General features: G+C 38.7%; 1 protein-coding gene across 1 annotated transcript in view; it reads right to left on the minus strand.

Annotated features, from left to right (window-relative positions):
• Nucleotides 1-14,417, minus strand: part of BMPER (BMP binding endothelial regulator) — a 192,391-nt gene that overhangs the window by 176,549 nt on the left and 1,425 nt on the right. The window contains exon 2 of the mRNA XM_007064353.4: nucleotides 14,101-14,186. Within this exon, the coding sequence (XP_007064415.2) occupies nucleotides 14,101-14,186 (86 nt within the window). The remainder of the gene's footprint in view (nucleotides 1-14,100; nucleotides 14,187-14,417) is intronic.

Raw genomic sequence — 14,417 nt, forward strand, 5'->3', positions numbered from 1 at the left:
AAACGCTCAGAAACACATCAGCATCTGTCCTCAAGTTCAAGATTTCCCTTTTCTGATGAAGCCAGACATTGTGTTTCTGTTTGATCTATGTACACCAAGTGGATAGTCCTTAATTTTTCTTTTAGTGCTGTAATGTGACTTTATTGAACATTTATTTAAAACAGTTCCATTAACTAAGTTATTTTAATGAAATAAATGTATAAATATATTGTCTGAACAATGACATACCCATCATTGTGTCTGAGAGCAACCTTTATTGCTTTTTGTATCTGACGTCTGCTTAGCTAAGCTTTTACACTGGAGATTCAGGTAGTGGCCTTTTGGGGCTTTCTTAAAGGCCAGAGCCTGTATGAAAAACTCTGAACAAAGAAGCCCCTGAAGCCATGCAGTTTTAAAAGGGTTTACAAAGCCCACTGGGCCTCCTAGCTTATTTTGCAACAAGTCATATCCCATGAAGAAATTCACTTCTGTACAACCCAAAAACAGAGTTAGATTAAAGAAAAAGAAAGAAAAAAAGATGATTCCCTGCTGATCTGCCTGGTCTTTTACTGCCCGTATCCTCTAAAGAAAAGATGTTCTGATGATATATTACCCCAATACATCACTAATTGACAGTGTTGTCATGGTATTGTATCCTTTAAAATATGATGTATGCCAAAAGCAGTAACAGGGGATACATAAGGGGTTCTTTTTATCCTTTAAAAATAATTTCAAAAAGACTTTTAAAAGTATGGTGTTTTGGGTTTTGTTCAGGGAGTCCCACAATACACATACCCCACCCTCCACCCCAAAAATCAAGAAGAGTCCTAAAAATTTCCCAAAAATGGTAGATTACAAAAAAACAGGACAACATCAGAGAAGTTCTTCATTTAAGCAGATTTTCAAATAGGACGAAAGTGCTTGAGGAACAGCCAATAAATAAAAATGGTAGTCCAAAAGAAAGTAGCAACAGTTTGTTTTCTAAGCACATGGCCTCCAGACACTGCTGTTTGAGCCCTCTTCAAGTCTGTTAAGTGCTGACCCTGCTTTTTGTTTTCTTGCCTGTGATACAAAAAGAAATAATTATTCACTGAGGCTTGTTGAGACAAAGGGGGTAGCAGTGCTGTGCCAGTTTCCATAGAGGAGCAGTTTAAAAGGGAGGTACAAGGAACATGGCCATTTCAACCTGGACTTTTTGAAGGAGGCAAGAATTTTCAGGGTCTTTTCTCTCTGGCCTTCACCCTGCAGTACCTCCTTCCTGTGCACTTCATAACCTCAGGTCAAACAGGACTGAGCTTTGTGCTGCAGTTATTAGTGTCACATTGAGGCAGTTGAGCTAATCACTGCATGGATAGCTTATCTCGGTGGCTGGCTTTTCAAAGGGCCCGATCCTCATCCAATTGGTATAATGAGATCAGAGTCAGGGCCCAAATGAGGTCATGGTCAGAAAAGTGACTATGTAAAAATGACACCTTATTTGACATGTCTTCTCCTTGTGTGTCTCTGCTTCATGACCACATTTTGTGGCTGGGCCACAGCTACTTTTGGGCTAGTTTGTGCAGACCTTACGAGTACTTTCACTGCCGTCAGTGAAACCACCAGTATGAGTTAAGAGGCTCAAATCTGGCTCTTTGAAGGAGAAATATTCAGAATGCCTTGTGGTGCTGAGCAGACCCAGGTAATTACGTTTTTATTTGTAAATGTTTCTCTGGAAAGAAAGTTACCGTGTCTAAAAGAAGGAACTAATATTGCACAACCATGTTCTGCCTGAAAAATTCAGTGGTTGAAATCTCAGCCCTGCAGGGCCAGTCTCACTTCTGGAAAGCAAATTCCCTTCTCTTTCACACATGTACAAACAGAGTCTAGAATGTCTAAAGCTTATGAATCTCAATAATCATAATATATTGAGCAGAAGCAATACAAATATATTTTTCATAGACTGTGTTCCCTTTTCCTCCTCCCTACCCCTGGCTCCACTTGCACTGCTGGAAGTAACAAAAATACCTGTTTTTGACAAGTAAATGGAGCTGACATCAGACTGAAGCAACAGCATGAATGAGCTATGCACAACCCATTTGTCATCTTGACAAAGTGACTTTTGGTCACCGGTGGGACACTTTAAAGACATCTGCATGGTTGGCCTTGACCACCAGCAATTCTTACAGCCTATAAGGGGCCCTGTGAGACTGAGAACACAACCTGCTTTAGAACTGGCTCCTGCAGTTATGTCTCTTGATGGTTGTAAAGGCTGTATGATATATCAGGTGTGAATAAGATCTTTGCTAGCTGGTTATATTTACATAGGTATTGACTGCAGATAGCATCTTGTTAGCCCAAATAATAAGCCTCAAATGCCGGGAAAGGGGATTACGCATGGCCAAAAATCCACAGAGCTAGAAACCCAGCCACCAATGATTTCACCGTGTGGAATGGCACAGATTAGTCTGAAGAGCCAGAATTCACACAGCAATACTATTATATAAGCAGAAAGGAAAACGCAGGAAGGAAGGGGAGGAGGAAAAGTCAGTCTGAAATTCAGAGATTCCACAATAATAGTGCACAAGAGACCTTAGTAACTTTAAGATGACATTAAATGGTATGTTAAATGGGGTGTGTAACAATGAGAACCCCTTAGACGTTTTAACATTCAGCCAAAAGAAATGAGGGCCCTAGTCATATAAGAATCACACCCACAAACACACAAGACTAGTGTAAAATCTTGAAAAGATGATTAAAATCCTTAGAAACAGTGCTATTCAACATCTGGTTCTGGAGTCACACAGAACTTTCATGGAGCGAAGTCCCATCTAGCTCTTCTCAGTATGCCTGAAACTATGCCAATCTCTAAAAAGCTTCCTATGCTGCCTGGACAAAACAGATAGCAGTGATCAGACAGGAGCCAATGGGACACATCTTCATCCCTCAAAAATGGCTGATTTCCAGTGAGCTTCCCTTTGTTATAGGGTTCCCTTTTTTGACTCTGACATTTGTACATTTCAGCATGTGGGTTGGTTTAACACACCAAGAGATTTGAGGGTGACAAAGAGACCCCTACTTTTATAAACAATAAGATATTGAACATAACTCTGGCTATTGAACACATCAACCTGTGTAATGAAGAGAAGGTAGAATTTTGGAAATTCTTAATGCTGCTGCCACAGCTAGCATCGGGGTAACAGAGCTCTTTGTTTGGGGATTAGAGACCTTACCGCACTTCCATCAAACTATGTACCAGCAACTGTATAGATGGTGCATTAGCACTGTGTCCTAAAACTCCTAATGTTAAAGTTAAACGAACCATACTTTTGCATGTGTACACTAGCTACTTGTTAAATCTCAGCATCATAATGTTTTTCCTTTCCCCATAGATGCCTAATGAGACTAGAGCAAAAGTCTTACCAAAAAAAAAAAAAATTCATACCTGTTACTCTTTCATTATTTTAAAGTAAAATTTTAAAATTTTCCAAAATTCTTTCAAAAATTTACTTTAAAAAAATCCTCGTTTCCAGGCTAAACTATTGCAAGCTACATTTGCAGCCCAGAATGAATTTTTTTAGCATGAAAGCATTTACCAGTTCAGATCACTGATCCACCAATTCTTTTAGACTGACTTCAGCAGTAGCCAACATCAGATGTTAAAAAAAAGTGATAAACATGAAAATTAGTTGTGCCTTATAAAGGAAAAAACATTTTCTTTCCCCAGAGGCCATTAAATAATACTCTGAAGTATGTGATTTGATTACCCTTGTCAATGTCTTAGCTTGCACAGCTACATGTTAGTTAATGGTCCTTTTTAAAATCCATTCCAGCCACAACATTTGACATGATGATACCCTCCTGTAGCAGTGAATTCCAAAAGGTACAGCCTGCAGGTGCTTCACTAACTGGTATCATGAAAACACCATCATTACCCTGCCTTCAAGCAATTGTTTATCAATTAATTCGTCTTCTTCTCCACCCCTCCTCAATTATACATAATCACTAGCCATGACTCAGTCAGACTAAAGAAACAAAGCACAAGATCAAGACAATCAAGATCTTTAATTCCTTGTTTTGTAGCTCTCCAGTCACTTCTAGACTCTCTCACATAAATAAATAAACAAATACACAAACAAGCAGAAGAACAGAATAATCAGGCACAGTGTTTGCAGCCTTTGGGCCCTATCCATTTCCCATTAAATTTAAGGTCTATAATAGTGAGTATGATCAAATAAAACCAGAAGTTTTAGCCTATGGATTGTCAGAAATCCAAATTATCAGGCCATCACTCCCATATTTCATTATTAAGATCCTGATCCTATAAAGTTTTAGTCATGTGCTTCACTTTAAACAATAGTCACAGTACATAAAGCTAAGCATGTGTTTTAAGTCTTTGCAGGATTGGGACCTGAGTACCTAGATACCTTACCAGGTATCATCATTAAAGAATTTAAATTGAACATATTCCAGTGTAGAGAGTCTTAAAAGTGTGGTGTTTCTGTTGTTTTTGACCACTACCTCTCTGGGATGAAAGTGGATAATTTAAAAATAAAGTGTGCAAATAATAATGCAAATATCATCTCTTTTTTTTCTGTTTGTGAATTGTCTGTGAGCAGATTGCAATTTTCTGAAATGTACTCCCTATTCAGAATTACTTGTGAATTTCTTCAGTGAGTAATGCTTGCTCTACAGATTATTTGAAAATAGTTCATGGCTGAGACTGACAAAATTATAGAGGACTCGTTTTGATAGTCTAAATTTTCCAGATTATATTATTGCCTTTATCTTAATAGTAAGGATGTATGTGAATAATGATAAAGGGAAGGTCCTGATGCTGATAATGTTTATGTCAATGGTACTGCTCATGTGAGTAAAGTTATTCATTTGAATAAGTATTTGCAACACTGGAACCCAAGACAGTTATAGAGCTTCTGTAAATTCTCAGCTGTCATAATAAAAATGAATATGTGTCGAGTCTGATTTCCCCACATTTTGGGCTGAAAACTCATGAGAACAAGTTACGAGATTTTGACGTCATTAAACTTGGCCTCAACTTGATTCATCCTTGAACCCAAACTCTAAACTAAACTTGAACATTACACAGCTGACCCCATCTCTAGTTTTATTACTGTTGGAACTGGCTGAAAGATAGGGAGGAGCAAAGGGGAGGGAATTGCAAAAAGGTTCCTACTTTTTCCCTCACTTTTTACTGAAATTTATAAATTTCAAGATTTTTCTGGTTTAAACAGAGAGGAAAATTGTCTGAAAATTCCACAGAAAATTCTTCGATCTTTCACCCAAATTTTGACATATTCAGCATTTTCCAGCCAGTTCTAATTGTACATTATTTTGTCAAAAACAAAAACAAAAAACAGACATTGTGGGGCTTTCAGTTTTTCAACAAAAATCCAAAAACATTTCAAGAAAAACTTCAGCAAAAACCAAACCTTTTTTCATTTTCATCAACATTTTTCACTGTAACAAAACACATTTCCAACTCCAATATTAATTAACAGCACGATCAATCTGCTTGGCCAATTACAGGAGCAAAACGCTGTGGTATCTTCTTCTAAAAAAAAGTCTAAAATAGAAGAACATAAGAAATGACAACCTCAGACCGGGAGAGCGTAGGGAATGGACAAGGAACTGTGGGTAACAACAAATAAAGAAAAGGAGTATTGTAAAATGTGCATGAAGACATTTTAAAATTTAAAAATAAGGTATAAAGAGAGAGAAATGCATAGCACTAGCATAGGGTTCAGCTTTGGAATGCTAGCTAGAACAGGTGTTTTTTAGGGAGAGATTTGAATAGGATTGCCAAGTGTCCGGTTTTATACCAGAAAGTCTGGTCAAAAATGGGGACCCGACAGTGTCTGGTCAGCACTACTGACCGGACACCAAAAGTCCAGTTACCTGGGTAACCGTCTGCAGTCGGCTTCCATTCTGCCATAGGGAAGGCAGGACAAGCAGCTGCTGCTGGAGCTGGAGGAGCACTCAGGACCTGCGTGGCTCTGGCGGACAGAATTACCGGCAGCCAACATCCAGGAGGAGGGATCCTGAAGCCTGTGGCATTTGAGGAGTGGGGCCAGTGGCCAGACTCATGACCTGAGTCCCCTTCTCAGCCTCTTTTGTGCCCTGTCCCGGAGTTCTGCCCTCACATCCTGCCCTAGTCACCCCTCCACCTCCAGAGCATGGCTCTCCCTCCCCATTCTACCCCAGTCACCCCTAGAGCGCGGTTCTCCCTGCCCTGTTCTGCCCCAGTCACCCCTCCCCTCTGGAGTGTGGCTCGCCCTCGAACCTCCTGCCCACATCACCCCTCCACCTCTAGAGCCCTGCTCAGCTGGTGGCAGGAGGGAAGTGGAGAGAGCAGCACGTGACGGGGGGCAGGAGAAGATGAGTGGGTGGTGGGGCCTTAGGGGGAAAGAGGTGGAGCAGGGGGCGGGGAAGGTTCTGGCTCTCAGTGTCCGGTTTTCACAAATTAGAAAGTTGGCCACCCTGGATTGGAAGACTGAGAGTAAAGATGTGTTGCACACTGAAAGAAGGACACTGTTCCAGACACAGAGGATCAAACTAACTAAGAAACAAACAAACACACACACACACACAAGATATGACTGGGAGAAAGAGACAAAATGAATATGAAAGCTAGAAGAGTTAGCACAGCATAGGTCATGAGTCAAGGAGTAGGGCAATATAAGGGAAGAGATGTAGGCTGCACTTTGAAAGTGAGGACAATGAGTTTGAGCTTGATACAGAGAGGTTCAGGGAGTCAGTGAAGGTGAAGGGCCAGAGCAGGTTAAAAGGAACATTATTTTAGCTGCAGCCTGCCAGATAGAAGGAAAAGTCAGGAAGCATGAGAGGCAGCAGTTATAATTGTAATGAGGTACAAGATGATTGCATACAAGTACAATACGTTTTTTAATACCCTACTGTTTAGTAATGCAGGTAAAGATTTTTACACAATATAATTTGTATTGTCATGACATTATTTGACTATGAGCTTAATGTAAAAAACAAACAACCCCCCACAAGCACTAGGTTTCCATTTCACTTGATTTTTGTTTAAATTAACTTTTTTCTTCCCTCAAAAATTTCTATTTAAACATGATGGGAAACTAAAAACAGTTATAAAAATATTTTTCCCCCACAGTATGGCAGCACAAAACTGAACACCAGAAACATTGATACTGTGAGTCATTACGTTACAGGACCACACTTTTAAAAAGACTTTTAACAACTCAATGGAAGAAACTTGAAAGCCTATCAAATCCATGTACAGATACTTGTATGCCTTTAAAACTCCATTTTGATATTGGACCAGGTTTTTAATAATGTTGTTCTTATTGGCAATTAAAAAAAAGTGCCTTAACATAGACTGATCCATTTTGTACTTACCACAGAAACGTTCCAAAGACACTTGCAACTTATATTACATTTTTCCATTTAGTTTATGGCATTTCTGTGCCCCTCACAATTTATTGAATTATTATTTATTCATTTTAATTATGATCTTTTGTACTCAAGTTTTCAGAGCCTTTACTTATGCGACAGCGAAGCTTTTTCCCATAATTGTTATACTGAATCTTCGACGTACGTGCTGCGTTTCTATTGTCAGCTTCTGTCCAGTAGGACTGTGCCAAGATCTGTAACCAATCCAGCACTGTGTGTTTGGCTCAGTGCAGCAAATTCATTGTTAGTGATGTGCAAGTAGTGAATTATTCACTATCCCAAATAGTCCAAGGATAACGTGAAATAGCTACTTCAAGCCTCACGTATCTGTTATTGCAGATTTATGGCACAGTTTAAACACGTTGTGTCACTCATGATGCATTACATCCTGTTGCAACAAATCACAAAAGTGAATGTCATGATGCAGAATAATAAACTGAAATGTAAAGGCAAACACATCTTTGTGGGGAGTGCAATCTCACCAGGCAGTACAAAGCAATGAGTCAATCTGAAATGGATCCGACTGATGAGAGCAGGGCAAATGGGAAATTCACCACAATTCACCTAGTACTTGAATTTTTTTCAAGACACCTGGCAAGACTCAGTGTCACTCTCACTGCAGGGAGAAATGTGATGATTGGAAGCAACTTAAAATTTGTGAGGCACAGAGATAACAAAAATCAAAACCTCGCTCCATCAAGTAACATATAACAAATAACAATAATTAACCATTTACAGTTTTATAGTGCCTTTCATCAGGTAGGATTCCAAAGCACTTTACAAACTTAAACTGATATTACAGACCAAATACTAGCTGACAACAGAAAATAGGTCCAATCCCGCAAAGGACTATGTCACAAAAGCAGTATAATTTATGACTCTACACTGGCTATGAACAGGTCTGGCTGCATAATATATTCTCACTCAGAACCAAAATAAATTACATGTGAGGTTGTATGCAGGCAGCGTGGCTTGGTTAGGGTACCCATATCTGTATGTGGTAGTACATATACATCACACCTCTCCTCAACTCCATTTGGGGAAGTCCCAAGGAGCAGACTTCTCCATATGTTTTCAGAAGAGCCGGAACTAGATGGGCCACATTGTGTCGTGTGTTTCTAAAGAGTGCTGGTTTGGTTTGTGTGCTGTTTTTCTGGCCTATGCACCCAGGTAAGCCAGAATCTAGCCTTACGCTGACTTACTGTATATGGTAGCAGAATTATAGTAGAGTCTATGAGCTAACTGCTAACTCATCCCTTTGCAGAGTCTACTAAACCAAATTGTTTCTACAGCATGTAATTAACCTTAGTTTATGATTTCAGTAAATCCTCGCTCCCACCAATATCTTTATATACACACACTGGCCTCCAACGTCTCTGGCAAAAAAATACACAGACACTCAGCTGCACCAGACACCATTTTTCTATTTAGGAAACAGAATGTATATTTGCCTTTTTTTTTAAATTGGATAAAAACTAATAAAACCCAGCATTATGTAGGGGCAAGTTTGCGCTGGAGGAAGAGCCTTTCAAATACTGATCAAAACAACATTCTCTCACTATGAGTCTATGAGAGTTACTATTAAACCACTGTGAGTGAGGCTCTTTTGTTTCTTTGGGTGGCGTTGTTTTTGTGAGGTAATAAAGTAATAAAGGGAGAGGATCATTCAAACTAACAAAAGATGCTCTTTCGGTAGGTTCTTTAGATGAAACTATTGAAATTATATTAAATAAAATAGGTATGAAATAATTGTTTGATGATTTTTTTTAATATACACTTTTCCACTAAAATTCATCTGGGCTACATTATAGCTTGACACAATAAAAATTGAATCCTGATGTAGTAAAACACTGCCATCTTCATCAAACATGTGCTGAACATTTGCTCTCCTGCTGGCCATCCACTCTCAGATATGGATTTGTGCAATAGAAACCAACTGGGATACTTACAGGTAAAGAATCCCGAAAATCCAGGTAGGATAACTTTCTTGCTTTTTTCTTGGGTGGGTTATTTTTGTTTGGTTTAATTTAATATGTGGATCAAAAACATGCTGAGTTAGGTAGAATACTGGTTCTTATAACACTGAATTTAACATAATTTTTATCAGCAAAGGTCAAATTCTTATACTGCATATTTGGAGTTAAAAGCCGAAATAAAACTCATGCCAAGCAAAGCTCTGATTTCTAGTTTCCTGAGATCCTGCCTCAAAGCTTTTCTCAGATTTCCATCACTGGGTTAGACTTTCTGGCTCACATTTGTTTCCTTCTCTTCTGGATTTAGGTGATAAAAGGTTGAGAAGTACAATTACCACTCCTCAGGTGTAGCTGGCAGGTTTAAGGCAGGGAGCAGAGTGGAGGGAAGAAATGGAGCTGGTTTAGATGTGGTTCGTCAAGGTTACCACTGGCTTTTATCAGCTGTTATTTCATACGTGACATACACATTTTTCTTACGGATCCTGGGGAAAAAATACTCCACCCCCACACTAAAACCCTAGTATTCTTGATAGCATAAGAACCATTTTTGCTGTAGGTCTAATACATGAGAGATAAGCTCCTGCAACCATCAGGCAATCTTTCAGAGTAGCAGCCGTGTTAGTCTGTATCCACAAAAAGAAAAGGAGTACTTGTGGCACCCTAGAGACTAACAAATTTATCATTACCTGTCTAGGGTTTAGCCACCCAGTTCATTGTAATTAAGAACAACAGGCACTTCTCACCTATCCCTTTGAACTAGTATGCTAATTTTTTTTTTTCACTTTAAAATTACATCCATCTGACTCCAGCCAACGAATAAGGTTATTCTTGGATCCCTCCTTGCTTCTGGCAAAGTGTTTGGGTATATGCAGACGATGATGAATGAGAATGAAATTACACGGCTCTCTTCACCACCACAAACATCCATCATCATCCTCATCATCACCACCACCACCACTGCTGCCATGAGCTCATCTCACCTTTGAAAAATTCAGAGCTCAAAAGTTTAATTCAGGATAAATTGATTCCGTTGGACTTTAAGTTTTTGCACTATAATTATATGCAGGCTCTCCTCTCACCTATTTCTGCCAGACTGTAGCATTTTTATGTCTTTTCCAAGCTTATGTTGAAGTATATATATATATATTTAAAGAAAATACTATGATATCAGATGTGAGCCTATTTTCAGCTTTAGACCACTCTCAGCCAAAACTCTGGACCAACAAAAACTGAGTTAAACTTGCCCATTTACTTTACTTATAACATAGTTTAACTTGAAATATTCCATGCACATTTTATATACAGACCATTCATATTAGCAAATTCTAATCTAAGCTTCCCTTTACATTCAGTAATAGTACTCGGTTTTTCACTTTCCTTTTAAAATCTTGAGTCTAAAGTACATATCTGAACTCTGAAAAACTCAAACCAGTATCCTACATGATAGGTCTTCATATTTATGTAACTTCTCACTAGCCCAGGTTTCACCTCTGTACCTGAGTAGCCTCAATACTATAGTTCTGTCCATTGAATCAAAGTTACAAGGTCGTACTACCTGGCATGATCAAGTCCTTTAGTCTCTGAGTATTTTTGGTTTGGTGATTTTTTTTCACATTAATAAACCTGATTTCCACAGATCTGTGAAGATATTTTTAGAATGGAATTTCTGCAGCTTGTATTTTACATTTGATATTATAGCTATAATCCCCAAAAGTCTTAAAGAATTTAATGGCAGGCAAAAACAAATGACCCCCTTGAACTGAATCAATACTTTGCTGGTATACATCTGAATATCATCAAATATATCTTTACCCATCATATCGCATTAAACTCATACATGTTCTTTAAAGCCTGGACTTCTTCTGGTCAACCGTAGGGTCCACAAAGTTTCACAGCTTTTGTTTTCAGAAAGAGCAATATTTTGGACATTTTAATTTTCAAGCATTAAGTTAGTACAAACTGATTTTGTAGCCAAATTCATTAATAAGTACCATCTTTCTTTTTTTTTTTTTTTTGGTATAATTCAGTAGAACATACAGTATCATCTAGGGACACTTGGTTTCTTGTGTAAAATGTGAGTAATCATTTTTCCTGTAGATTTTCAATTTACAGTGACGATATTTTTTCTACTGTTGTTTCTCAGAAGGTTGGTTTACTTCATCTTTGTTACTACTAACTTCTGATATAGACAGTCACCTTCACCTGTTTATCATTTCTTAGTGTTAGGAAAAGTCCACTGCACTGTTTTGACACAGAAGTCCAGATCCCATTACATTTTCCAGTTACTGCCGAAGCCGCCATATACAAGAAAGCAGAGGTAACTATTTTTAGTTACCTTCAGCCTGCTTTGCACCACTCCAATGGCACAAACCAGACAGCAAGCAAGACAGCTTCCTTGGGATTTGGAATTTTCCTGACATACATGTATTCCCCAGGAGGCACAGGGCCACAGATGTAGGGTGAGTTGCTAGTACAAAGGGGAAGTCAGAGCACCTCTGAACTTCAGTTATCCCAACACATGGAACTGCACTTTAAGGATGTTGCCAGCCGAACGTAAGTTAAAGCTCTCAAAATCCAGAAGTCACACAGCTGGCATAAAGCCATCTTTTGCCCACCCAGAACTTAAAAGTGATCTCAGTCAGCAGACCCCAAAATGTCCTACTAACGGTATAATTTGTCCTTCATTGTGGTGAGAAAATAAATGTTTGTTTGCTAATACTGCCACTATACTCTCCATATCAGCTCACAAAGGGAAGTCTTGTGGATGGAAAAAGATGGTCTTGTGGTTAAATCACTGGAGTGGGCACTAGGAAACCTGGCCTCGATTCCCTCTTCTGCCCCAGACCTCTTGTGAGACTTTTGTACTTTACATTTCTTGTCTGCAAAACTGAGGCTATTAGTGCAGAGGCTAAATTCATTAATGTTAGTAAAGATCTTTGAGATTACTAAATGGGAGACATTATAGAAATGCATAGTATTTTTGTGTAAGAACTCATATTGAAACTAGTGTTTATAGTCACTTATAATGCCATAGTTTTGCTTCTTTACAGATTAGTTGCCTGATCCTGTAAACACTTAATACTAATGAGTAGTTCCATCCTGTCACAAAAGCAAAAGAGTAATTTATCAGATTTCACTTAGTGGAAAGATATAAAATCTTTTAGTTCATGTACTGCCTGAGAGAAACTGTTCTTTAGGCCAGGGGTTCTCAACCTTTTCCTTTCTGAGGCCCCCCTGATCATGCTATAAAAACTCCATGGCCCACCTGTGCCACAATAACTGGTTTTCTGCATATAAAAGCCAGGGCCAGCATTAAGGGGTAGCATGCAGGGCAATTGCCCAGGACCTCAGGCCACAGGGGGCACTGTGAAGCTAAGTTGCTCAGGGCCCCAGACTTCAGCCCCATGCAGTGGGACTTAGGCTTTCTGCCCTGGGCCCCAGCAAGCCTAACACTGGTCCTGCTTGGCGGACTCCCATGAAACTTGCTTGCGGCCACCCAGGGGTCCCTGGACCCCAGTTGAGAACCACTGCTTTAGACCAGTTTGAGTCAAAATTCTTCCAGTATTTTTTGCAATGTTCATCCACTTTGTTGGATGCTATGTTATATGCTCATGCTATGTTAATCCATGTTTTCTAAAAGTGCATCGACTTAGTCAATGTTACAAACTATAAAGAGGTCTAAAAATATAAATATTTTTCCCTAATGTGTTACTTTTAGTCTGACATTGAACTTCTTCGTAAATTATTTCTTCACTGCTACTAACTCCTTTCTGTTAGTTAGAGCTGTGTGGCAGATATTTGGGAAACATAAAATCTTGGACGCATTATAAAATCCATCTTCATGTATTTTTTGTTTTTCCTTTTATTTCTTTCATCTCCATGCCTCTCTTTTTTCCCCCCTTTGTCATTGATATCTAAAAAGTTATCATTGGGCCTGATCCAAAATCCATCAATATTAATGGAAAGACTCTAATTGACTTCATTAGGTTTGCTCAACTAAAAAGCATCCAAAATGTTTAACTGTGACACTGAAAGCCAGTGCAAGAACAGGGGATATTTCCTCAGGAAAGGATTACAAAGTAGTGTAATTGTTAACGACTATGGCAGCTGAATTCCCAGCACAAACGGCAGTGACATCCTCAGAATGACACTTTTATAAAAGTATCATGTGTGTTCGCATTGTCTTCTTATTACAATCAGTCTAGTCAGGAGTGCCTGAAAATATACTGTGTTGTACTTGCAAAACTAAAGTTTTGGACTTTAAATCATCTGCATTTTTTTGCTTTACTAACTTGTTGCATCCCTCATTTTGGCCCATTTTTTCAGCAGTCAGTATCTGTGGAGGTTGAAAGCAATAGCACCCCCAAACTCCACATTTCAACCTCTTTGCTCTGCTCATAGGTATTGGCTATGCAGAAATCTTTTGTGCTAGAGCACATGTGACTTTGTGAAAATAATTCTCACCATGTATGCACATGATGAATGTAGTAATCAGTGAGTCTCACAATGTCATATTAAAGTCATTTATGAGTTTAAAGTCAAAATGATGATTCCAAGATAGCGAACTGGAATATTTTCTAGTTAGCTCAGCACTGAGATAACCTTGCATTGCATAAAGGCAACAAATACCCAAGATTTGATTATACAATGTATTCCTTTCTTTGTACAGTTACTTTTAGTACAGCCCTTAGTGTTCTTATTACCTGAAATCCAAACTTACCAGGCAAATGCACATTATGCAAGGATTGTCTGTGATAAATGGTATCTGTAGAACCTCCCCTTCATTTTCACATTTTGCAACAGATCCTGAGATAGAAATCAAAATAAAAAATATGTTTTCAAATTTTAATTCACTGGCTCTCTTCAGTATCCAGATTCCTAATTCTGTTTTAAACTCCTGTAGAGCCCCTAGCCTTCAGTATTAAATCTCACCTGCTCTAAATAACCAAGAATACCAGAAACAAATGCACAGAAACTATTCAGTTTCAAAGGGGCAGTTTCTATAAGATCCTGATGAGAGCTGGTAAATGACTAGCC

The sequence above is a fragment of the Chelonia mydas genome, chromosome 2 (assembly GCF_015237465.2).
Source record: "Chelonia mydas isolate rCheMyd1 chromosome 2, rCheMyd1.pri.v2, whole genome shotgun sequence".
Taxonomy (NCBI): Eukaryota; Metazoa; Chordata; order Testudines; family Cheloniidae; genus Chelonia; species Chelonia mydas.